At 50.2% G+C, this 23,883-nt stretch overlaps 1 protein-coding gene across 5 annotated transcripts in view; it reads left to right on the forward strand.

Annotated features, from left to right (window-relative positions):
• The window catches only part of CMKLR1 (chemerin chemokine-like receptor 1), a 56,397-nt gene extending 32,957 nt beyond the window's left edge, over window positions 1-23,440 (forward strand). For 2 of the 5 annotated variants that reach the window (XM_012469153.2, XM_012469152.3), the window contains exons 2-4: window positions 6,632-6,758; window positions 17,816-17,891; window positions 18,518-23,440. In XM_012469153.2, the coding sequence (XP_012324576.2) occupies window positions 18,521-19,636 (1,116 nt within the window). In that variant the 5' untranslated portion in view covers window positions 6,632-6,758; window positions 17,816-17,891; window positions 18,518-18,520 and the 3' untranslated portion in view covers window positions 19,637-23,440. Of the gene's footprint in view, window positions 1-6,631; window positions 6,759-9,068; window positions 9,168-17,815; window positions 17,892-18,517 lie in introns of those variants that run through there. The other 3 variants (XM_012469154.2, XM_012469151.3, XM_064379889.1) reach the window with 2 other exon arrangements.
• The last annotated feature ends 443 nt before the right edge of the window (window positions 23,441-23,883 follow it).

A 23,883-nucleotide genomic window follows, 5' to 3' on the forward strand; every position in this document is an offset into this window, starting at 1 on the left:
GAGGTCTAAGCCTGTCACCCAGGTCGGAGTGTAGTGATGCACTCATAGCTCACTGCAGCCCTGAGCTGCTGGGCTCAAGTGATCCTCCTGCCTTTGCATCTGCTGTTCCCATTGCCTATTTCTGTATTCACAGAAAGCATCATAGGCAATGGGAACAGCAGAGGACTCCGGTCGCCAGTCCAGCCAGGACCCCGGTCTTGCTCTTGGAGTGGCGACTCAGATGGAGTGTAAATCAACCTTGAACCTCTGGCCCAGAGATCTTAGAGCTGTCAGGGGTCCCAAAAGCTTCCTTTATCCAGTCCCTCCCACTGACCTGATTTCCTGAAAGGAAGGTTTTATTATTGCCATTTCGTAGGTGACTCCAGTCCAGCTCAGAGTGGCAAAGCAACTTGCCCAGGATCACACAGCATGGAGCAGAGTCGTGCCATTTTTATATTGGTCCCATGGCTGGAAATAGACACTTGGCTCATTCAGTTATGGTGTCTTTTGAAAGCTGAAAGGAAGCTTTGAGATCATCAACTCTGAACCCCTCATTCCATAGATGGGGAAATTGAGGCCCTAAAGAATCAGGGATATAGTTAAGGACATTTGCTAAGTAGAGCCTGTTCATTATAAATTCTCCATTCAAAGGTGGAACAGGGCATACATGCTGGGGGAGGGGGATTCTATTTTAAAGGTTGCACTCCAAGAAGCCTCTCTGAGAAGATGACCCTCTTTATATTTTATTCATAGCACAAATCATCACCTGCTATTAAATTCATTTTATTTTTTTGGCATTTATATAGAGCTTTCCATGAACCCGGCATGCTTCTGAAACACTGCCAACATAAACCCATTACCAAATTTAATCCTTGTAACAACTCCATGAGGAAGGAGCAATGATCACTCCCATTTTCCAGATGAGAAAGCTGAGGCACAGAGAGGTGTGGTGACTTGCCCATGGTCACACAGCAGAGCTGGGATTCAAACCCAGGCAGCCTGGCTCCAGATGTGTTTGCCTTCCTTATTATGTGTTTGTTTACTTCACTCTTCAGCATCTGTCACCTCTACTACCCTCCACTCCAAGGGCAGGGATGCGTCTGGTTTGTTCCCTGCTGTAAGCCCAGTACTCAGATCCAGGCTGGGCTCATATTAGGTATTTAATGACTATTTCTTGGAAGGATGGAGGAAGGGAAACAGGAGGATTAGAGGACTGGAAGGAAGAATCTTTGGCCTTCAGAGCTGAGCCCAAGATTGTCTTGTCGGAAGCTTCTCAGCCTCCTGGGGGATTTGAGTCAGCCTGTCTGGAGAGGCCCCTGTTCTGCACATCCTCATCCTCCAGTAGAACCTCTGTTTTCTGACCTCTCCCAAGAAGAGGTGCCAGACCTCACTCCCGGCTCCCCGGGTCCATGCTGAGCACACTTCCTCCAGTGACGGGAGCCCTGGAGGGGAACAGTTAAGGCGGGGCAGGAAGTCTCCGGAACAAGGTGGCCTGCATGGGAACAGGCTGTTGAGTGGCCACCGAGGGGTCTGGGCTACCCTGGACCAGATGTGCTCAGGGAATGAGCAGAGGAGAGAGCTGGGAAGGGGCTTGTGCCCTGCCAAATTCTCCTGGGACCCTGAAACAGTGCACTTCACTCAGGGAGCAGTAAACACATTTCAGTCTCACCCTGTGAAAGAAACGCCCTTTGCCTATAATATCAACGCAGCGGCTGTGACGGTGGCAAGTGCTTCACCAGCCTTGTTTCATTGAATCCTCGCAGCTCCTTGAGACAGATGCTACAGATGAGGCTCCTGAGGCTCAGAGAGGTGAAGTAACCAATATGAGGTCACACAGCCACGACGTGCTGGAGCTAGAACTGAATCGTAGTTCCAAGTGACATATAACACGATTCCATGGAAAACCAAGGGCGGAGAACCTGGAAGCCCAGCCTGGAGCTCCTGATTCTACCCACGTGCTCACTTGCTCACTTCACTGAATCTGAATCTCAGTTTTCTCATCTGTGAAATGAGAATAAAGGGAAATTGGTGTCTGTGACCTTACGAAGGGCTGGCTGTTTTTCTAGCTGTGCCACAGAGGTTCTTTTCCTTCACCATCACAGTATGTTGGGTGGTCCCCATGCCCCCGAAGTGGAAATGGAGACTTGGAGGTGTGGAGAGCAGGTCCAGGTCACCCAGCCAGGGCCACCTCCTTGTTAGGTGTTCTTGCCCTCTGCTGAGGCTGGACAATAGCCTGGTTTCAATTCAGGGTCTGGAATAAAGTGAAACATGCTTTGCAGGGCTTCTCGCAGAGGATGTGGGGATGCTGATGGGAGGCTGAGCTGAGGCGGGGAATGGCAGAAGCCATGGTTTCCTCATCCAGCCCAGGGCGGTACAGGCCTGGGAGGAGCTGAGAGGCATCTCTGTCCTGTGGCTTGGCTCTCCTCCTGCCTCTGCTTCTAGACACTATGCAGGCTCTGTTCATTTCTGGAAGTAAAGCCCTCTGCTTTGGGCAGGATCAGCCAACTGGACTCAGCCTTGCCCTCTCTCCATCATGGGACAGGGGCTCATGGAACACCACAAGCTGCTTTTTCTGTACACACATTTGCTGAGCTCCTGCTGTATACCAGGCACCCTGTCCACATCACTGTGTCATGACACGCTCATGCTAACCCCAGGAAGGAAGTACTCATAGCCCATCTTACAGATGGGGCTCAGAGAGGAAAAGCCGTTTGCCCGTCACTGAGCTAGGAAGGGCTTTTGAACCTGGTCTGACTGACTCCCAAGAGTGGGCTCTTAGCTGCTGTGCAGCTTGGAATGGGGGATGCGTCAGATAACCTTGTTGTAGCCAGCCAGGACCCCGGTCTTGCTCTTGGAGTGGCGACTCAGATGGAGTGTAAATCAACCTTGAACCTCTGGCCCAGAGATCTTAGAGCTGTCAGGGGTCCCAAAAGCTTCCTTTATCCAGTCCCTCCCACTGACCTGATTTCCTGAAAGGAAGGTTTTATTATTGCCATTTCGTAGGTGACTCCAGTCCAGCTCAGAGTGGCAAAGCAACTTGCCCAGGATCACACAGCATGGAGCAGAGTCGTGCCGTTTTTATATTGGTCCCATGGCTGGAAATAGACACTTGGCTCATTCAGTTATGGTGTCTTTTGAAAGCTGAAAGGAAGCTTTGAGATCATCAACTCTGAACCCCTCATTCCATAGATGGGGAAATTGAGGCCCTAAAGAGTCAGGGATATAGTTAAGGACATTTGCTAAGTAGAGCCTGTTCATTATAAAAGAAAGAACACAAGATTGATTCTTCATCTGGGTTCAAATCCCACCTCTGCCCTTCCCCAGCCGCATAACCTTGGTAAGACTCTTAACCTCCCTGGGGCTCAGTTTCTCAGCTCCAAAACGGACTTCATAAGGACCACTGTCTCATGGGGTTTGGGTGAGATTATGCTGAAAAAGGGCTTCTCCATGTCCTGAAACACATAGTAGGTGTTCAATAAAATGTAGTTACTATGGTGGTGATTACTGATATTATTTAATGCTGACACTCTAGGGTCTAATGCTCCTTCACAGGATGGCCCTCTGCCTCTGGTATACCTGGCCGGGGCTCTGGTATGAGTCTGGGGGGTCTGGTGCAATGTTCTCCTCATCCATCTGCCAGAGCAATAGAGAAGGAAGGAGTGAGGCATGGGGCTTAAACACAAGGGCTCCAGAGATGAGTCTGGGTTCTCCATGTCTTTGCCCTTCTTCCCTCCAGGCAGATTGCAACCCTGTGGCTGGGGAAGTTCCTTGATTTGCCACTTTTCAGGTATCTCAAGGTGCCAGAGAAGAGAAGCAAGGGCAGAGGGTGAGCTGTGGTGATCTGGTTGTAAGAGAACAGCGACTTCTCTGGGGGCGCCTCTGGGGGCAGGCAGGGCCTCTGCCACCTCCCAGAGTCGAGGCTCCAAGCCCACACTCAGAACAGCACACCCAGTGCGTGCCATGGGCTGGTTCCCAGCATGGGCAAAAGTCACTCAGCCCAGCTGCCTCCTCGACCACATCCTGAGCAAACCAGAGGCACCCCCAGCACTGGCCGCCCTTTAGATACACTGTGGACAAAGCTTGGGGATTATTTGCATGAGTGGACCCAAGGCAGACTTCAGGGGATTCACTAAATAGGGTGCTGGGCCTCCCAGTCCAGTGGGTTATGCGCAGGGGAGAACATTTGTTGACAGGCCAGCTCCAGGGGCTGGGGCAGTGTGTATGGGGAGGGGCACAAGTTGGGTGGCTGGGAAGATACTTAGGGTTTGTGCGTGGGACCCGTTACTGGGGGCTCCAGGGGCTTTCTGGCCTGGAAGGACAGATGTCCATCAAATGTTCTTGCTGGGGATCTTTTGTGGTTAGGAATGGCTGCTGGGGAGATGGTTACAAGGACAGCTAGGTGTCCAATAAGATAATGAGGCTGAGTCTGCAAGGGAGTGTGCTCATGGAACTTGGTGCTGAGTTGGAGTTCAGTCTGGGGCTTGGGTCGAGCCTCGGCTCAGTCCTCGGGTAAGCAGGGTCTACATCGCTCAGGCCGTAGTAAGATGTCGGTCTTGCTTCTAAGAACAAGGAGGTGCTAAGGGGTTTTCAGCAAGGAGTGACACGATGTAGTTTTGCTTCTTGAAAAGATTTGTCTATTCGGTGTAAAGTTGTCTGTGTACTGGGTAGATAGGTTTCTAACCAGCTGGGAGCCCCTGGTAGCCACATAGGTAAGCCGAGGTGCTGTGCAGATCCGTGAGTTGTTGGGAAGAACTTGTTGATAGATGTGGGGGGACGGAGGGAGGGGGAGGTGTGGAGAGTCTGGTTTCTGAGTCAGGATGTCGGCAGGAAATGGAATACCCACTCAAATGAGGTGATTGATGAGAACTTAGGGGAGGACTGACAAAAGGGTAGACAGCCCAAGGGATCCCCACCATGCTCCGGGTCCCGTAAAGGGGAGAACTCACTGCCCCTAGACTGAGGGGCTAGAGCAGGAAGTGGTTATGGTGCCTTTCGTACCTCCGACAGGGAGGGAGCTGGAGGGGTCGCACCCAACCACGTGCTCCATGCCTGCAGTTACGCAACATACCAGAGGTCAGAGGGCAAAGAGCCCATGGAGATTTTCAAGCAGGTCAGCAGACAGAGATCTCCGGGGAGGAAGGAAATGCTTTTAAGGCTCAAGCAGTAGCGTTCTAATGGGAGGACGCCAGGCAGTGGTGTGAATATTTTGGGGGGTCTCCCTGCATCTGTGTACTCATCAGCTGCTCTTTCCGGCTTCTGAGCATGTGGGCTGTCCTGGTCCAGGGGCATACGCTCCCTGTTTTTGCCCATTCTTATGAGGTCCTAAGCTCCACTGTGGCCCTTTCCAAACCCTAAAGAAAATGGGGCAGCCTATTAGGCAGCCCGTGCCTCTCTGCTCTGCTACAGTGACTCAGTGTGAGCTCCCGCATGTGGGCGTGGGAGCAGGGAGGAAATTCTCTCCCGACATGGAGCTAATTCTGTCCTGGGGCTGGCAGCCAGGCCTGCGGCTGGAACATCTGCAGGCACTGTGTGGTTTCCAGGTTCCCGAGTCTCTCAGAGCCTGGGGAGACAGGGATTGTAACCCTGGAAGTGTCCTTGGAGCCACCCTTGGGAGATGAGTGGGCCCTGCTCTCTGCCCTAGAAGCTAGGAGATCTGGTGAATGGGACTAGCCCAGAAACTCTGGCAGCAGGCAAAGACATCGGCACCTACAGTCGTCCAGGCTGCAGGATGCTGGTATGCTGCTCAGGAGAGACATTTTTGAGGGTAAGAGTGGTGGCTGGCAGGTCTCACTACATTCCAGCTGCTGGCTGAGGCTGTGATCTTGGGCTTTGGGGTCAAAAAGTCCTTGGATCAGGGTGTAAAGGTATCTGCTGCATCGAACTTTAAACTTCAATTTTCCTCCGTTCTGCTCAGCCTTGCGGAATTTCCCCCCTGGACATTGGGTTTCTCAAGACTCTACCCCTGAAACCGTGTAATTTACTGCACCCTCCCCTCTGCTTGCAACCCCCCACGTTTATGATCATGCCTATTTGTAATAGATAACCCCTACCCTTGTGACCATGCATCCCGTGACGCCCTTCCCCTCCCTAAAATGATTACCACCTTGAACTGACCACTTGCCCCAACCTGTAAAACCGGCTTCTATCTCACTACCACCACCCTCTGCTGTCTCTCTTTTCAAATTCAGCCCACATGCACCCGGGTGAATAAACAGCCATGTTGCTCAAAAAAAAAAAAAAAAAAATTCCTGAGCTGATGCTTAAAGGCTGTGTGAATCTGGACTAGTCACTTCAGTTCTCTGAATCTGTGTTTGCAAATCTATACAATAGTCTATGTGGATCATGCTGAGGCAGTTCTAGGCTCTGGGGATACACCAGAAACAAGAGAGACCAAGCCCCTCTTCTCTATGATTCAGAGATGGTCATGCACTCTCTGGGCCTTAGTTTTCCCTGCTATAAGAGAAGATGTCCTCCGAGGGACCTCCCAGCTCCTTTTGGAGGCTGACGGAACTGGAGGAGAGGTGTCTGGGCCATCTGGCTGGACTGTCAGGGTGGGTCATGTTGGGAGAAGGGGACAGGAGCCAGGCCAAACATGGTCATTTGCAGAATGAGGAAAGTTTCCAGTTTCCCTGATGGACTCTTACGCCCACAGGCCCTGATAAGGCCCCTGCATTTGGCCTGCAGCCTGCTTTCAGGAAGAGGTTAGTGGGAGGCTGCGATGAAAGAGACAGCAGATTGGCAGAGCAGCTGCTGGCAGCTTGGACTGGCTAGGCGCACAGGTGAGTAATGTCGCAGGTGAGGGGCTGCTGGCCGAGCTTGTCAGACGGGGAGGGCTCACCGATGACGGACATGCATGGAGGCAATGGGAAGAGAAAGAGGAGGAGGCGCAGATCGAGAAGACAGGGAGACTGTAGAGAGATGGAAGAGATGGAGAGGGCCAGGAGCGAAGAGAGGCAAACACAGAGACTGGGGGAGAGAGAGAGGCAGAAAGAACAAGTCAGATACGAGACGGAGTAGAATAAGAACAGGACAGAGACAGGAGCAGGGAAGGAGCCAGGGACAGACAGACCAGGACAGAAAAGGAGTCAGTGCTTTGCAGACGTAGGGAACCCACTGGGCAGAGGGGTTTAATCAAGGAATCAGAAGGCAAATATCTGCCGCCCAGATGGCCCCTGACCCTGCTATACACTGAGCCCACAGAACACAGACCAGCCGGGGGACAGCCAGAGGAGGTAGGGCCCTGGGTCCATATAGACCCGGGTTCAAATCCCGGTCCTGGAGCGGCAAGGAGCACTCACTGCCCTTAGGTTGAGGGGCAAGAGGCAGCAGTGGTTCCTGGCGCCTGGAGTGTAGCTGTGGCCAGTTCCACCCGTGGAGACCCTACAGGGAAGGAGCTGGAGGGTAAACAGCCAACCTTGCTCTCCTCCAGCCCTGCAGTCCCTGCTGGGGACTATCATCATCGGCCAACCAGGCAGCTGTGAGGGGTGACTCAGGCAAGCTACTTGCTCCCCTGCCTGGGCTTTCCCCACAGCCTGTGGGGGCAAATGACCTTGCAGGGTTAGGGGGAGGCTCAGAGAGGACAGGTGTGCTCTCACCCACGGTGCGCTGCATCCCAGTGTCCACACCAGCACCGGGGCGCAGAAGGCTCCACATATCCTTGAAGGATGGATGAATGAATGACCCCCACCTCCAAAGGGCTTCTGCTGGAACTGAGATTGGAAGCATTTCCCATTCAGGCTATTAACCAGAGGCAGAGGGACCTGGGGGAGAAAATCACAGGGCACCTGGAGCCTTGCTTTGCTCCATCTGTAAAATACACACCCCAAATCTTGCCAGATTGATCTTCTGGGGGCCCTTGGGAGGTTCCACTGGGGCAAAGGCCAGAGTTTTCTGGAATATTCCAAGGAGGCGAGGCAGTGGACAAAGAGAGTGAGCTTGTCAGTTCAGCAGGCTTTGGGTCTGAAGTCTGTTTCTGAACATTCCTCCAGAATGGCTAATTGGGCCTACCTGCTTATCTGAGCTCTCTGTGTGACCTTGGGCATGTACTTGCCCTCTCTGTACCTCTTTTCTCATTAGTAACAGTGCTTAAAACAGTGGCTGGAATGTAGTGAGGACTGTATGTGTATTTGTTTAATAAAACTTAAGCCAATAATGGCATTCGAGGCTTTTGTTCTGCATGGCAAGAGGATCCAGATGTGACCTTGAGGCCCCATTCCTTTCCCAGCAAGTGTCCTGTAGTGGGGCTGTGGGCAGGATGCGGCCATGTGTCTGGTGACTGGGGCTGGGCTCGAGTAGGAAGGTCTGGGGCCCAGGACTCTGCACAGCCGCTCCTGGCTGGGCTGACACTGTTACTTCCGTTGGCTGGTCCAAGTTCATTCCCCCCTAATGGGGAAGAATGTTAGGTGGGGCTCTGAGAGCGCATGTTTGGGTCCCTGCCTGCCCACTGTGGCTTGGTCGGGGATTCAGTCGCCAAGACTCTGAGCTGGGCACCACCCAAGCGTGAGCCTCAGGCAGGAACTGGAGTGTTTGTTTGTTTGTTTTGGGCTTTTCTGCACCTCAGGAGAGGAGAGAAGGTTGACATAATTACACCCCTCCATTCCCCCGCTTATCCATTCCACTGCTTCTCCAGCAGGGGTGCCTGGAAGCCCCCGCACTTGTATTTTCTTTCTTCACTGTGCTCATTTCCCTGTAGCCCTATTTCCTAGTCCCATTACCCCTCCCACCCACCCTCCCATGGAGCCATTCTAATGTGTTCAATGTGCGTCTTGCTGTTTGGCTGGATTCTTGCAAAATGTGTGTTGCTGCTTTGCAGACATGTTCTCAATGTACCGCAGCACTATTAGGGGCCTGATAGCCAGCACCCGCGGCTCTTTGTTGGCGAACTGACCTTGGAGGCTGGGAGGGGCTGGGACTCAAGGGCGGAAGCATGCAGATACTCGGCCTCCTGGAATGTGACCTGCACTGTTCCCAGGGTCCTCGGTGAGTGTGAGCCAAGGCCACCCTCTGTAGGACTCTGCGGGATGCTGCACCTCTGCCTGGCTTCCTCTCACTTCCCCACTTCCTCACCAGTTTTTCCTGAAATTAATAAATCATTTTGCTGGGATCCTCAGTGGAGAGTTTGCTTTTGGGGAAAGAAGACATATCCAAAAACAATGGACATGGACACCCAGCTGTGTGTTGCCTTGCAGGTAGGTGGGGCACTGCCTGGATATTCACTCGGGAGCCATCACAGGGGGTTCACAGGTACCTGCAGCATGGCATGAGATGCCTGTGCTCGCACCAGGCCAACCAGGGGAGCGTCCAGCTTTCTAATTCTTGCCATAGTTTAGTAGGTGTAGGATGTCATCTGGTTGTGGTTTGCATGTGCATTTCTTTGTTCTTCAATTTGTCATATGCCTAGATTTGGGGGTTTCGCTTCTGTCAATTGCCTGTTCCTATCATTTGCCCATTGTCCTGTTGGGGTTGCTGTTTTTTGGATTTGCAGGAAGGGGTTTCTTGAATACGCTAGATGGCAATCCTTTTTGGGTTTGGAGATTGTAAATATCTTCCTCCTTGGGAGTAGGAAGTGTGTGTGTGTGCATTTGAATGTGTGTACTTGTGTGAGCACACGTTCCTGTGTGTGTATGTGTGTGTAGCCCATTAAAAGGGTGGGATCTGGAGCCCCACATAGGCTAAGCTTCAGGGCAGAGAGGTGGAGGTCAGATTCCGAAACACGAGATGAGCATTTAAGTGGAGCCACAAATAGCAACACTAACAACAACAATAACAACAACAACAACATGGGCATTAAGCCTTATATGTTTCCAAAGCCTCAGTCTCCTTGTCTGTAAAATGGGGAAGGATACCACCCCCTTTGCAAGGTTGTTTGGGGACAGTCTGTGACAGCATTTCCAATGGGCTTGGCTCCTGCCACATAGTAAGTGCTTAATAAATTATGATGCCAGCAATAGTAAAGCATGTGCTTATTATGTGCCTACTGTGTGCCAGGCACTGAGCTAGGGGCTAGCAGAGGAGAGCACATGTTACACAGTAGGGCTTTTGTGTGTGGGTGGTCTGGGTGGCATTGTTAGGGAAGATGTGGTCTGCAGCAGAGGGAGAGGCCCGGGGAACTGGACAGAGTGAGAGTCAGAACCAGGTGCTGCTAGGAAACTTGGGTGGATGCTGATTGTGGTCACAGCCACTGCTGACGACAGCAATAGCAACATCGGCTTTCTGCTCTGCAGTGATGCAACATGCCTCACAGTGCTTATTCCACCTCCCTGAGCCTCTGTGTCCCTCCCCATCTAAAAACGCATATAATTGTGTCCCGACCCTGCAGGGTGATCATGAGGATTGGGTGAGATGGGATAAACTCCTCGGCTCATTGTCCAGCACAAAGGAAGTACCTTATTAATTATTAATGGTGAACTTTCTTATGCTAGGCAGTGCTGCAAATGCTTAACCAATGCCTCTTATTCAGTTCTCACAACAGCCCTAGGAGGTGGGTCTTTGGATTATCCCCATTGTACCAGTATTGAAATTGAGGCTTTACAGAGGGCTCAAGTAAGTAACGTATTCAAGGTTGCACGGCTCACAGGTCATGGGAGAGTCCAGCCCTGATAGATGGAAGCCACATCCCAGGCCCTGAATCCCTTTGTTGTGTATTTTGGTGTTCTGTGGCATCAACAATGTCACTGTTATTATTTCTAATTTCCAGACAGATCCAGTGAGATAGGAAAAATTCATTCATTCATTCATTCATCAAACAATATTCTGGGTAAGGCACTAGAGTTCCATAAGATATTACCATTGGGGAAGTTAGGTGATAGGTACCTGGAACTTCTCTGTACTACTTTTGCAATTTCTTGTGAGTCTGTAATTATTTCAAAACAGAGTTGTAAAGGGAGTAGAGCAGAAGTGACCCCTATGTGATTTCCAAACACTGACCCCAAGGTTAGGTTATAAAAGTCCATGTTCCCTGGCACACTTGCTCCTGGAGCCCAGGGCTGCCAGGCAACAAGCCCGCTCCTCATGAAGCTGCCATGCTGTGAGTAAGCTCAACCCACATGGTGCCCCAGTCCATAGTGTCAGAAAAGCAAAACGAAACTGAACAAAGCCCAACATCCAGAGGGCCTGTCTGGTGCCAGGATTTTGCCCCAGTCTGAGGAAATGGAGCTGAATAAGACCTAGTTCTTGTCCTCAGATAACTTGTTTTCTGATCAGATGAATAAGCCGGCAATAATCACATAGATGCCATGTGCCCCACAGGAGTGAGCAGGACCCTGTGGGAGCAAGAATGGGGGGTCTATTTGTTTTCTAGTGCTGCCGTAACACATTGTCACAAACTGAGTGTCTTAAAACAGCAGGAATTTATTCTCTTATGGTTCTGGAGGCCAGAACTCTCAAATCAAGGGCTGTGCTCCCTCTGAAGGCTGCAGGGGAGGATCTCTCCTTGCCTCTTCCAGCTCCTGGTGGCTCCAGATGTTCTCTGGCTTGGGACAGCATCCCTCCCGTCTCTGCCTCCGTCCCCACATGGCCTTCTGTTCCGTGTCCACGTGAAATCTCCCCCCTGCTTTTTCTCTTATACGGTGACTGTCATTGGGTTTGAGGCCCACTCTCATCCCGGATGATCTCATCTTGAGATTCTTACCTTACACTCAGCTGCAAAGACCCTCTTCCCAAATAAAGTCACCCTTGCAGGTTCTAGTGGAAGCACCATTTTGGGGGCAGAGAATATGCAGAGGGCATCCTTCCACTCACTACAGAGGGAGAGGGGATGCTTCCTGGAGAGGATGCCTGAACCTGGTTGCTAGGGATGAGGTTGAGCTTAGAGAAGGAATTTAAAAGGCAGTAGAAACTCCTACACTGAAAAAAACATAATTTTGATTTTTAGAGACTGCCACCTAGCAAATGCGTTGGTCAGGAAAAGTGTCGGTTGTTCCAGTTCATGCCTCTCCCACAAAGCACAGCTCTCAGACCTCTGGGATCTGACCTTCTGAGTCTTTCCATGATATTCTTGCCAAGACTGGGAGGAGCTGGGAGAAGCACCTGGTACAGGCATATGCAGTGCCTCCCAGAGCCAACAGTGTTCTTGAGACCATCTGCTGCCCAGTCCTGACTCCAAAAACAGATCCCTGTCACCTTAGCTCATCCTGGTCCCACACAGCAGGCAGGGTGGTTATTGTTATCATCCCCATTTTGCAGATTGCACAGCTGAGGCCCTGAGAAAAGAAGCAACTTGCTCAGGTGACACAGCAGATCTCCTTCCTCCCACATGTGGGCCCTGTGCTGCCACCTCCTCCCTGGCATTCCCTTCTGGAGTCCTCCTGGGACCGTCCCAAGGGAATGGACCAGCATGACTGGCTTGCGGAGTTCTGGCTCAGGAGACTCAGTGTGGGGTGACTTATGCCCTGGAGCCAAATCCAGCGTGCGTGCAGGGTCTCAGCCAGAATCTAGGGACTGAGACTGGAGAATGGGCTCCCCCTGGGTTCTCACCCTCAGCAGAGGGTGGAAAGGGAGGCAGATGTGTCAGCCTGGCCTGCCTGTCTGGGCTGTGATGAATGATGTGGTCTCTGGGGAGTAACCCCCGTGTGTGCCCCAGACCTCAGCTAGATTGTTCTGAAAACTGGGAGGGTGAATTCCCTGAGGGACTAGGAAAAGTGCAGCAACGAGGAGGGTGTCTCTGTGGGGTGGAGCTGGAGAGCCTGGTGCATCAGGAAAGGGGTGAACAGACACTGACAAACGCGTTCTGCTTTCCAGAAAGCAATGTGGTAAGGAGCAAGACTCATAGAGCGAACCCAGATGTGGATCTGTCACTGGCCGAATTCTGTGACACTAGCATCACTTCTTCACCTTTACAGTGGGAGTGATAGCAGTACCACTCCTGGAGGTTGTTGGAGATCCATGAACTGATACAATGAAAGTGCTTGTTATAGTGTTTGGGCTCTGACGTTCATCCAAGCAATTACTTATCACAAGGAAATAAAACCAATATAAAGTATAATTAGATGTAGTCATAAGGACCAACCAAAACCAATGCAGAAACCTGCAGACCAGAATTTTTATGCCTTTGACCAACAAACATGATTCTGAGCTTCCTTGTGGCCACATCAAAAAGGGAAATGTGATCAGTTATAGAACATGGATGATCAAGAATGAGAAAGCAACCCAGTTCCTCAAGAGGAGCAATATTGTTCCTTACCCTGAATCCTCCACAGTATTTCTCACTGAACAGAAAGCTTCATAAAGGATACTCCAAGGGAGGCAGTGGGCAGCATCATTGACTAGGAATTACACAGCATTGCAGGTGTGAGTTTCATGTGGTAACTCACTGTAGAGGCCTTGAGGGGGAGATGAAGGGAAATCTGTGAAGGTGGCTCAGGGAAGGTAGCTCTGTGGAAGGACCAGGAATGTGACAAAGGTCTGGGCTATCAGGACTGAAGATTGAGGATTACAGAGCTCAGAGTGGTTGGGATCCAGAGCTGATAATCCCTCAGGGAAACAGGAGGAGCCCAAGAGCCTTTTCACTTGAGATCCTTGGAAGTTAGATTCTGGAGTCAGAGCTCCCTGCTGTGTGGCCTCAGGCAAGTGTATTTACCTCTCTGAACCTCAGTTTTCTCATCTGCAAATAGGATTTATTATTATTATTATTTGAGATGAAGTTTCACTCTTGTTGCCCAGGCTGGAGTGCAGTGGTATGATCTTGGCTCACCGCAACCTCCGCCTCCTGGGTTCAAGCCATTCTCCTGCCTCAACCTCCCGAGTAGCTGGGATTACAGGCGCTTGCCACCACACCTGGCTAATTTTGTATTTTTAGTAGAGATGGAGTTTCTCCATGTTGGTCAGGCTGGTCTCAAACTCCCTACCTCAGGTGATCTGCTCGCCTCGGCCTCCCAAAGTACTGGGATTACAGGGATGAGCTACCACTCCCAGCCAGGAATTATTTTTACAAAGCTGTTATGGAGTTTTGCAAAGCACATACAGTGAGAGCTCAAACAAACGTTAACTATGTGTATGCACATATTACGTACAGTGGACCCTTGAACAAGTCAGGGGTTAGGGATGCCAACTCCCTCTACAGTCAAAAATCCACATATAACTTTTGACCCCTCAAAACTTAACTACTGATAGCCTCCTGTTGACCAGAAGCCTTGTTAATAACATACACAGCAGATTGACACATATTTTTTGTTATATGTATTATATGCTGTACTCATACAATCAAGTAAGCTAGTGAAAAAGAAAATGTTATTAAGAAAATCATAGGGAAGAGAGAATATATTTGCTACTTATTAAGTGGAGTGGGTCACTATGAAGGTCTTCGCCCTCATTGTCGTCACGTTAACTGGGCTGAAGAACAGGAAGAGGAGGCGTTGGTTTTACTGTCTCAGGGGTGGCTGAGGCAGAAGAAAATTCACAGATAAGTGGACCCATGCAGTTCAAACCTGTATTATTCAAGGGTCAGCTGTATATATAGTGACACATACTTTTATCATAAGCTTCCTGGTTGTGGGGGATTGAAGGAATTTGGGTAACTAGAATTTTACAGCTCTTTACAATTCACAATTGGCAAAGGCTTCATTGTCGTTTCACATGATTCTCCCAGCAATACGAGGACAGTGTTTTTTACCTCTACTTGAGAGATGAGGACATTGGAGCTTAGAGAAGCAAAATCCTTACCCATGTCCCTCTCTCTTTCTCTCTCTTTTTTTTTTTTGGAGACAGAGTCTCACTCTGTCAGCCAGGCTGGAATGCAATGGCATGATCTTGGCTCACTGTAACCTCTGCTCCTGGGTTCAAGCAATTCTCCTGCCTTAGCCTCCTGAGTAGCTGAGATTACAGGTGCCCGCCACTACACCTGGCTAATTTGTGTATTTTTAGTAGAGATTGAGTTTCACCACGTTGCCCAGGCTGGTCTCGAATTCCTGGCCTCAAGTGATCCACCTGCCTCAGCCTCCCATAGTACTGGGATTACAGGCATGAGCCACCGTGCCTGGCCTCTGTGTCCCTCTCTGACCTGCCCTTGATCCCACAACTGGAGAGACAAGTGGGCAGGAACACACTGGTCCTCTGGCCTTCCCAGGCTCCTCTCACCTTCCCAGGCAAAGACCATTTTAGAAGGGAGTTAAGAGTGGAAGCCTGAGAAATAATGACGACAATAACAACAATATAGTGCATACCCCATAAGGGGACCTGTTCCAAGCACTTGATCCTCACAACCATCTTCTTCTGAGGTGGGAGCTATTATTATCAAGCCCATTTTACAGATAAGACAATTGAGTTGCAGAGAAGGTAACTGACTTGCCCAAGGTCACAGGGGGTTCTTGCAGACCCAGGATGTGGATGCAGGCAGTCTGGCTGGGCCCCAGAGTCTGCTCTTCTGCTTGGTTTGGGAACAGAAATGTGCTCAGGACAGAAGGAATGTGAGTTAGGACAGGGCAGAGGCTCAAAACAAACCTGTGACTTGTGCCTCCCTTACACTTCCAGGGAGAGCTAGGGGGCTTGGCCAGGGTGGGGCAGGGGTGCGGGAAGAGGTGCACCAACAGGGGACACAAATCCACTCAATTCCTGGAAGGATGAGGAGTCAGGTGTGTATGGACAGACCAGAGGATGTCAGCGCCATTCTGTGCCAGCCCAGCCTGGCCCCACCTCTAAGATGAAAAAACATGGCCTCTGACCCGAAGCTGCTCCCAGCCCAGCCAGACAGCCCAGCATGATGTAATCTGCTTTGGGCTGCATATCTATAGATGCTGTGCAGAGCACTCAGTCCTGAGTCCCAGATCCTCCTCGACCTCCTCTCAGGACTCACACACCCAGTCCACTGTCAATGAGGGAGGGGAAGGTCAGAGATGGGGAGATATCTGGTATGCCCTTCCTCCTTTCTCTGCCTTCCACCTTCTTAACTCATACCTGTCCTTAAAACTCAGCTTAGATGCCACTGGCTCCAGGAAGCTTCTGACTCCCAGGTTGGGTAACAGCCCCTCCTCTGGGCTTCTGGGGGCATTCTAGTCTTGCCCCAGACTCAACACTGTCTCTTTGTCTTGTACCTGTGAGCTCCTTTTGGGAAGGGACCGTAGAAAGGCCATGTCCTCATCCCTGGTGCCTGCACAGTCTGGCACAGGGAATGTCAGCTTGGTCATTTCTTCCAAAAAGAAGGTTGGTGGTGGTCATCAATCTGGGCAGATCATGGTCTCAGGGGCAATGTGGACTGATGGTTAAAAGCCCAGGCTCTGCAGATGTGGTTCAAATCCCAGCTCTTCCAGCCACTGCCTGCATGCTTGGGCGTGGGTCCTGATCTCTCTGAGACCTGCTATAGCCCCTCATGGGGTCAAAAGTGAGACCATCTGGACTGAGGGCTCAGCATGGTCCCTGGTATACACAGAGCTCAGTGTGCATTCCCCACTACTATCATGCACACCAGTCAGGTTTCCTCCAGTTATGGGAAGCCAGCTCCAGTGTCCCAATCTTCTCTCTGCATTCCAGTGCCACAGGAAACCCTTGGGGACCCCTTGGTGGGCACTTCTGAAATACCCTCTCAGCATACAGAGTGTGATGACACCCAAGCTTTGATTCTGAGCCCTTTGAGTGCAGAGCCCTCAACGGAATTTTCCAAGTGGCTTTTATTTAATAAAAGCAAAAGATGACTTTTATGTAATAAAATACAACTTTAAGCCCATAGGATCAGTAATGAATTTATGTGCAGGAAGATTGGAGTTATTTATAATGAAGCATCGATTGGCAGTCTCGCCAAGTTGAAACATCTGGTTTGGAGCCCATTTGACAAGATGGGGAGATCTTGAACAGCAGAAAAAAGTGCATAGACTCTGAGGTGTCAGAGCCCTGGCTTTAAATCCTGCTCATCAGCTGTGTACCTCTAGGTAATAATGCAATCATTAGTATTTATTGAGGGCTTACTGTGTGCCAATACCAAGCTAAATGCTCCACATTCCTGATGCCTCTAGTTTTTATATCCACTCTATGAAGTGAGTATTCCCATTTTATTGATGAGAAAACTGAGATTCAGAGAAGAGAAATCACATGCCCAAAGCCACGCAGCTCGTAAGGGGCCAGGGTTGGGTATGAACCCTGCATGCGATCACTGCCTCCAAGACCTTGCAAACTTGCAAACTCGCAAACTCCTCAGAATATGTTTGTTCTTCCATAGGTTGGAAAAATACTCAACAAGATTGTTATGGGGCTTGTTCGAAGTGCCACTTAAGTTGTCCACACAGCAGAGGCTCAGTGGATATATTTGTGTCTGTCTTCACACCAGACTCCTGTGACCTCAGAGCCTGCGTCTCATTCGTGGTTCCCACAGGGCCCAGAGAATGTCCAGCAAGAATGATGCTGTCTTCTCTGAGCCTCAGTCTCCCTATTTCTTAACACTAAAGTAATAAAACCTGCCTGGAAAAGTCTCCAGGAAGACTAAATAACAAGAAGGAATTAAAGTTCTTGGCACATAGCAGGTACTCTGGGCACGTCTTCTGTTTTCTCTGTGCCCACACTACCTGAAACAGTGTTTTTTGGGTCCTGACCTGGTAGTGGATTGAGCCATCCATGCTCCTCCTTTGTGTCTTCCTTCACTCATACCCAACTCCCGCCGTCACTAAGGATGTGCTGGGGGAGACGAGTGGTTAGAATGAAGCCCTTGACCTGGGTAGAGTCAGTTGATCTAGGTTTTAGGGGCTCCATCCCTTCCTGGCTGCATAACCTTGGCTGAGTATCAGCCTTTCTGAACTTCTGCTTCCTTCTCTGTACAATGGGAATAAGAACAACAGATCTTATTTCTGGCTGGATCCTCTCAACCCTCTGGTTCTTAGCCCTGAATCCAATTGCTGCTTTTTTTTCTTACCTGTAGGTGTTTCTAGCTGTGCACAGGGACTGATTGGCTGAGGACTCACACTGGAGAGCTCCAGACAACATAACAGTGAACGGTGAGGAAACCCTTGTAGTCTGAACTCCAAAGCGGACCAGTGACCACTGACAGGGTGGGGGCACAGGGGGATTACGGCAAGGCTGTTCGCTCGGTTTTAGAAGCGTGGTTGGAACCAAGTTCACAGCACCATGTACCTCTTCTTTATTGCACTTAGCATTATTGCAATGTTCCCATCATTTGAGGGACTTTTTGATGAACAATTGTCTCCCCCACTAGACTGTAGAGAAAGGGAGGGCCCCAAAGAGGCAGAAAACATGGTTGTCAAAAGGATAGACTCTGAAGCTTGGATTTGAATCACAAGTCTGCCTTGTCCTAGCTGCAGGACTTCAGGCAAGTGACATAAAGTCTCTGTGCTTCAGGTTCCTATCTGTAAGATGAGGCTCATAACCTATCTACCTCACTGAGTTGTTGTGAAGATTAAGAGAGTATAGAATGCAGTGCCTGGCATGTAGGAGGTACCAGAAAGGCATTTGTTCAATAAATAAAACAGCAAAGAAGGAAGTGGTTAAATCACAAAACTGGACTTGCTCAGAGCCCGGGAGGACATTGTTGGTCTTGCTGGTGTTGGTCAACCTCTTGAAGCCAGCTCTAGGTTCCCCTAATGGTCCCTGTCTTCTCTTGCAGAGAATGGAGTATGAAGATTATAACACCTCCTTCAGTTACAATGACGAATACCCTGATTATTTAGACACCATTTTTTTTCTGGAGGAGTCGGCGCCCTTGGGAGCCAGGGTGACCAGGATCGCCATGGTGGTGGTCTACATCATCGTCTGCTTCCTTGGGATCCTGGGCAATGGTCTGGTGATCATCATTGCCACCTTCAAGATGAAGAAGACGGTGAACACGGTCTGGTTCCTCAATCTGGCGGTGGCAGATTTCCTGTTCAACATCTTCCTCCCGATCTATATCACCTATGTCGCCATGGACTACCACTGGGTTTTTGGGACGGCCATGTGCAAGATCAGCAACTTCCTTCTCATCCACAACATGTTCACCAGTGTCTTCCTGCTGACCGTCATCAGCTTTGACCGCTGCGTCTCCGTGCTCCACCCTGTGTGGTCTCAGAACCACCGCAGTGTTCGCCTGGCTTACGTGGCCTGCATGGTCATCTGGGTCCTGGCTTTCTTTTTGAGTTCCCCATCTCTTGTCTTCCGGGACACAGCCGACAATCATGGGAAAATAGCCTGCTTCAACAACTTCAGCATGTCCGCAGCTGGGTCTTCCTTGTGGCCTGCTCAACCCCAGGTGAACCCTGTGGGGTACAACTGGCACATGGTGGTGACCATCACCCGCTTCCTCTTCGGCTTCCTGGTCCCAGTCCTCATCATCACAGTTTGCTACCTCATCATTGTCTGCAAGGTGCGGCGCAACCGTCTGGCCAAGACCAAGAAGCCCTTCAAGATCATTGTGACCATCATCATTACCTTCTTCTTCTGCTGGTGCCCCTACCACACACTCAACCTCCTGGAGCTCCACCACATTTCCATCCCTACCTCCGTCTTCACCCTGGGTTTTCCTCTGGCCACTGCCTTCGCCATTGCCAACAGCTGTATAAACCCCATTTTGTATGTTTTCATGGGTCAGGACTTCAAGAAGTTCAAGGTGGCCCTCTTCTCCCGCCTGGACAATGCTCTAAGTGAAGATACAGCCCACTCTTCCTACCTCAGCCATAGAAGCTTTACCAAGATGTCATCAATGAATGAGAGGACTTCCATGAATGAGAGGGAGACCAGCATGCTATGAGCCTCACTGGGGAGCCCCTCAATGGAACCTCTCAACCCAGGGGCACTCAAGGGTATGTCTTCTGAAGATCAAGGCAAGAACCTCTTTAGCATCCACCAATTTCCACTGCATTTTTCATGGGGATGAACAGTGTTTTACGCTGGGAATCCAGGGCCTGGAACCCCTTTCTCCAAGTGGACAGAACGCGCTGTGTTCCACACAGTCAAGGCTGGTCTCCCATTTATGCTTCTTGGGAGACCAGCCTTGACTGACTCAAAGTAAACAAGGAAGAATTCTCAAAAGCACTGCCATTAACTGGGATTGGCATGGGGCAGTGGGATTAAGCTGCCTACTGTGTGTGCCCCAGAATGACCCAGACACTCTCCACGGTCCCTTCCTGCTGTGAGCAGTGGGAGGTCAGAGCAAACCTAGTGTGATACAGAGCACACCTGGCCCTTGTCTACCTATTATGAGTGGCCTATTATCACTGGCCAGAAAACCCTACCTTTAAGTCACTCCTCTGCATTAAAGCATGTGGAAACGCATAGGTGATCTGGGAGAGGAAGGTGCCATATCAGCCCATGAACTCCATAGACCATGAATTTGGCTTTTGGATCAGCTAGGAAGACAGAGAACAGGTTCTGAGAGGTCATGTGGGCTCTTCGCAAGGGAAGACAAGTGAGGGATGCAACGAGGACTTGAGATTTGGCAAAGGAATGAGAAAGAAGAAAAGAACCTTCAAAAGATGTAGGCATGAAGCAGCTCACCCTAGAATGTCACAGGCTGATGGAGCTTCAGGCTGGAGCTATTGTGGGGTGAGGGTGGTGCCAGCCCCTGAGCTCACCTTGCCCTTCTTACCTGGGGGTGGGGTTGTGGCAGGCATCTTCACCAGCAGCCCTCACCTCCTCACAGGGATTCTTTCTGCCTTTCCTAATCCACTCAGCTCTGGCTGGAGGGGCTTAGAATAAAACACTGGTGGTGGGGCTTCTCCTTCTGGTTAATTTTCTCAGTGCCTTTGGAGATGGGTCCAAAATACAGCTTTGGGAAGCAACTCTGGAGAGTCCACTTGGAAGAAGAGTATGTCTGAGGGTTCAGTCACTTGAAACAGAGTCTGAAACTGGACTCCTTGAACTGTGGTCCTGAGCTGCAGACACCAAATACCTCCTGGATACAGGTGCCTGGCATAGCTTTTCTCATCTAATACTGACACGTCCCTGTGGCACAGAGTGTCATTGCCCCATTTACAAATGACATAGTTGAGGCCCAGAGGGGCAAAGTAACTTGCCCAACATCACACAGCTAATCAGTGGCAGAGTTAAGGTCTGAACCTGGCTCTGTCTGGCTCCAGAAACTCCTTTCCTCTATTTGGAATTTCTCTGTGGAGATTATTCTAGTATGTTGATAGCCTACATTTATTTAGCACTTTTCATATTACGCACTTTACATATGTTTTCTCATTTAATCATTACAGTAACCCTGAGTTAGGTACTGTTATAACTTCCCTTTTACATAGGAGGAATCTGAGACTCAGAGAAGTTAAGTAACTTGCCCAAAGATACCCAGCTAGTCTCTGCCAGAACTTGGATTTGAACCTCAGTCTGCCTGGCTCAAATGAGGCTGCAGAGTCAGGAAGGACCTAAAGAGGTTGGAGATTTTTACCATAAATATTGATTCTTCTGCAAAAGAATGTGAACATATTAATGGCCTTTAAGAAGCTTTGCAAATAGTTTTCAAAAATGATGCAACATGGCAGAGAAAATGCACTTGGCTTCCAGCTTGCTCAACAGCCATTAACACCCCCCTACCATGGCTCCCACCTCCTGCGTCTCCTTGAGATCAAGGCAATGGGGTGGGAGGGCTGGCAGGAGGCAGTCCCTTGTGGGCCCGAGTCCCTTTGGCTCCTAAGTGTCCACGTTCTGTTCTCTTCCAAGTCCCTTTGTCCTTAAGCCGATTCTCCAACAAGATGCAATGAACAGATGCAATGTCTACCCCGTGCTGGGCGAGTTCCCGAGGCCACGGGCTGTTTGGAATCATACTTCATTAAGAGACAAACTGTTCCTTCCCTTGTTGTGCCTTAACGCTTATGACAAGGCAGCTCTGAATTGACCCCAAGTTGGAGCCTCTGAATGCTGTAAAGAGTTTGAACATAGACAGTTTGAGAGCAAAGGGAGCTTTAAATATTGCTCAGTGGCCCCCATCATCCCTCTTCCCATGTTTACTGAGGCACGAGATGGCATGGGATCTGTCCCAGGTCACAGCAGCAGTCATCAGCGACTTGGGCCTCCTGGCTCCTAGGATGCTGCTTTTCCTGGGCTTCTGGGAGTCCAGGTCAGGCTGGGGGAGCCGGGAATTCATGTTGTCATCAGAAAAGCTGATCAACAGGAGCACAATTCAAACCCGCTGTTTTCCTCCTTAGAGTCTGGCCTCCCTCTTTCTGGATGCTCTGCTGGTCTTCCTGTTCTAACTTAGGTTCCTGTCAAGTACTTAAATGCAGTCAGAGGGTCCCGTACAGGCTTGTCCCCACAACTTCATGTGACTCTCTCCATTGGGTCATGCATATATCATCCCTGCAGTGTGCAAAGTGTGCTCACCTGCATTGCTGCACAGGCAACCGACACACTTAGTGCCCAGAGCCTTCTCTCTAGACCCAGGACTCAGCGATGGGGCCTTATTTAACCCTGCCTCCTGGGTGGGGTGGGCAGGCTGAGGGATCATGAGGACCAGTGCTAGAGGGACAAGAAGAGAAGGCGGTGTTTGAAGATGGGGGAGGGACAGGAGAGGAGACAGAAAGGTCCCGGAGCATGATGAAGGAAAAGGATCTGACATTCATGAAGCAACTACGATGGTTCAGACACAAACATCAAAACCTCAAATTGGCCCAGGCAGAAAAGGATCATCATAGCAAGGTGGGGTGGGGGCGCAGAAAGTGAGGGTTCAAGAACAGAATTCACTAGCTCAGAGTTGCACAGCTAGTGAGGTATGGAGCTGGGCTTTGAATCAGGTCAGCTGCCTGAATGCCCAACTTCTTCGGCCCTTGGAAGAAGAGGATCGGGGGAGGAAGAAGGAAAAGGAGGTGGAGGAAGAAAGAAGAGAGAAGAGGAGAGAAATGAAGTCAAAAGAGAAAGAGGAATTAGATTTCAGAACCATCTCCAGCTGACTCTTGAGCCAGCAAGGACAGGGAGCAGGGAAGAGCAAGAACACGAAGGGCCTCAGGCACTGGGATGCCTTTGCCAGCCTTAGATAATTTCCAGGGTACACAGAGCCCTGCAAGTTCTCAGGCTCCCTCTCCAGAGAAGAGGCACAGAGATTCTGGCAGCAAGGTTTAGAAAGGGTGAGGAAACTAGGCACTGACCAAGGGAGGGGATTGGCTCAAATTCGACCCCAGAGTTAGCTCTAGTGGGATTGGGAGCCTGGATGAGTGAGAGAAGATAGAACCCAATCATGAGAACAGCAAGGGACCTTCAAACTCATCTTGTCCAGATGCATCCCATTTCACAGATGAGGGCACTGAGGTTTTGGGAGATTCCCTTTGAGGACTCTGCAAAATGAGGTGATGTTTGGTTTGGATGGAAATGGTCGGTGATTCCTCAACACCTGCCCTGCCTCCCTCTCTCATTCCTCCCTGACATGTTATGCTCTTGTTGGGGCTGGGATGCCCTAGGACCATGGTTACCAAATCCTGGGTTTGGAAAATTGCTGCTGGGGGTGCTATCTAGGACCAGAGAGGAATATACTATTTCTACTGTGAACTAATTCAGCAGGGGGTCTGCTTACTTCCTCCCTTTGAGGGGACAGTTTCTCTCGAATAAAGAGACTGAAGCAAGAGTGTGTGGCTCAGTTCTGGAGGTTCCTGCCATCACCTACCCATTGCCTTCCCCACTGACTTCATACGGTAGCAGCTGAGGCTCAGAGAGGTGACGTGGCCAGTGCAAAGTCACAGAACTATGCTGTGGACAGCAGGAGAAGCCGTGAAGTCCCCAACCTGCCATTCTTAAACCATTGACCTCCAAGAAATTTGCATTTTGAAAAAAATTCTTTTTACTTATTTTCCTTTTCTAGCAATTGAGTTACTCACCCAAGATAATAAAGCAAACCACAGCAGATAAGGGACACAAAGCCACGCCTCCATATGGCCGGGTCTACACTCTTTGGCACTGTGTCAGGTGGACCAAGGACAGATGCTTCTGCGACACATTCATCCATTCATGTTTTCACCTGCCCATTCACTCTAACATCCACCCACCTATTCACCCCAACATCCACTCATA

This window comes from Aotus nancymaae, unplaced genomic scaffold, assembly GCF_030222135.1.
Source record: "Aotus nancymaae isolate 86718 unplaced genomic scaffold, 86718_ANA_hifiasm-v0.15.2.pri h1tg000021l, whole genome shotgun sequence".
NCBI classification, from domain to species: Eukaryota; Metazoa; Chordata; class Mammalia; order Primates; family Aotidae; genus Aotus; species Aotus nancymaae.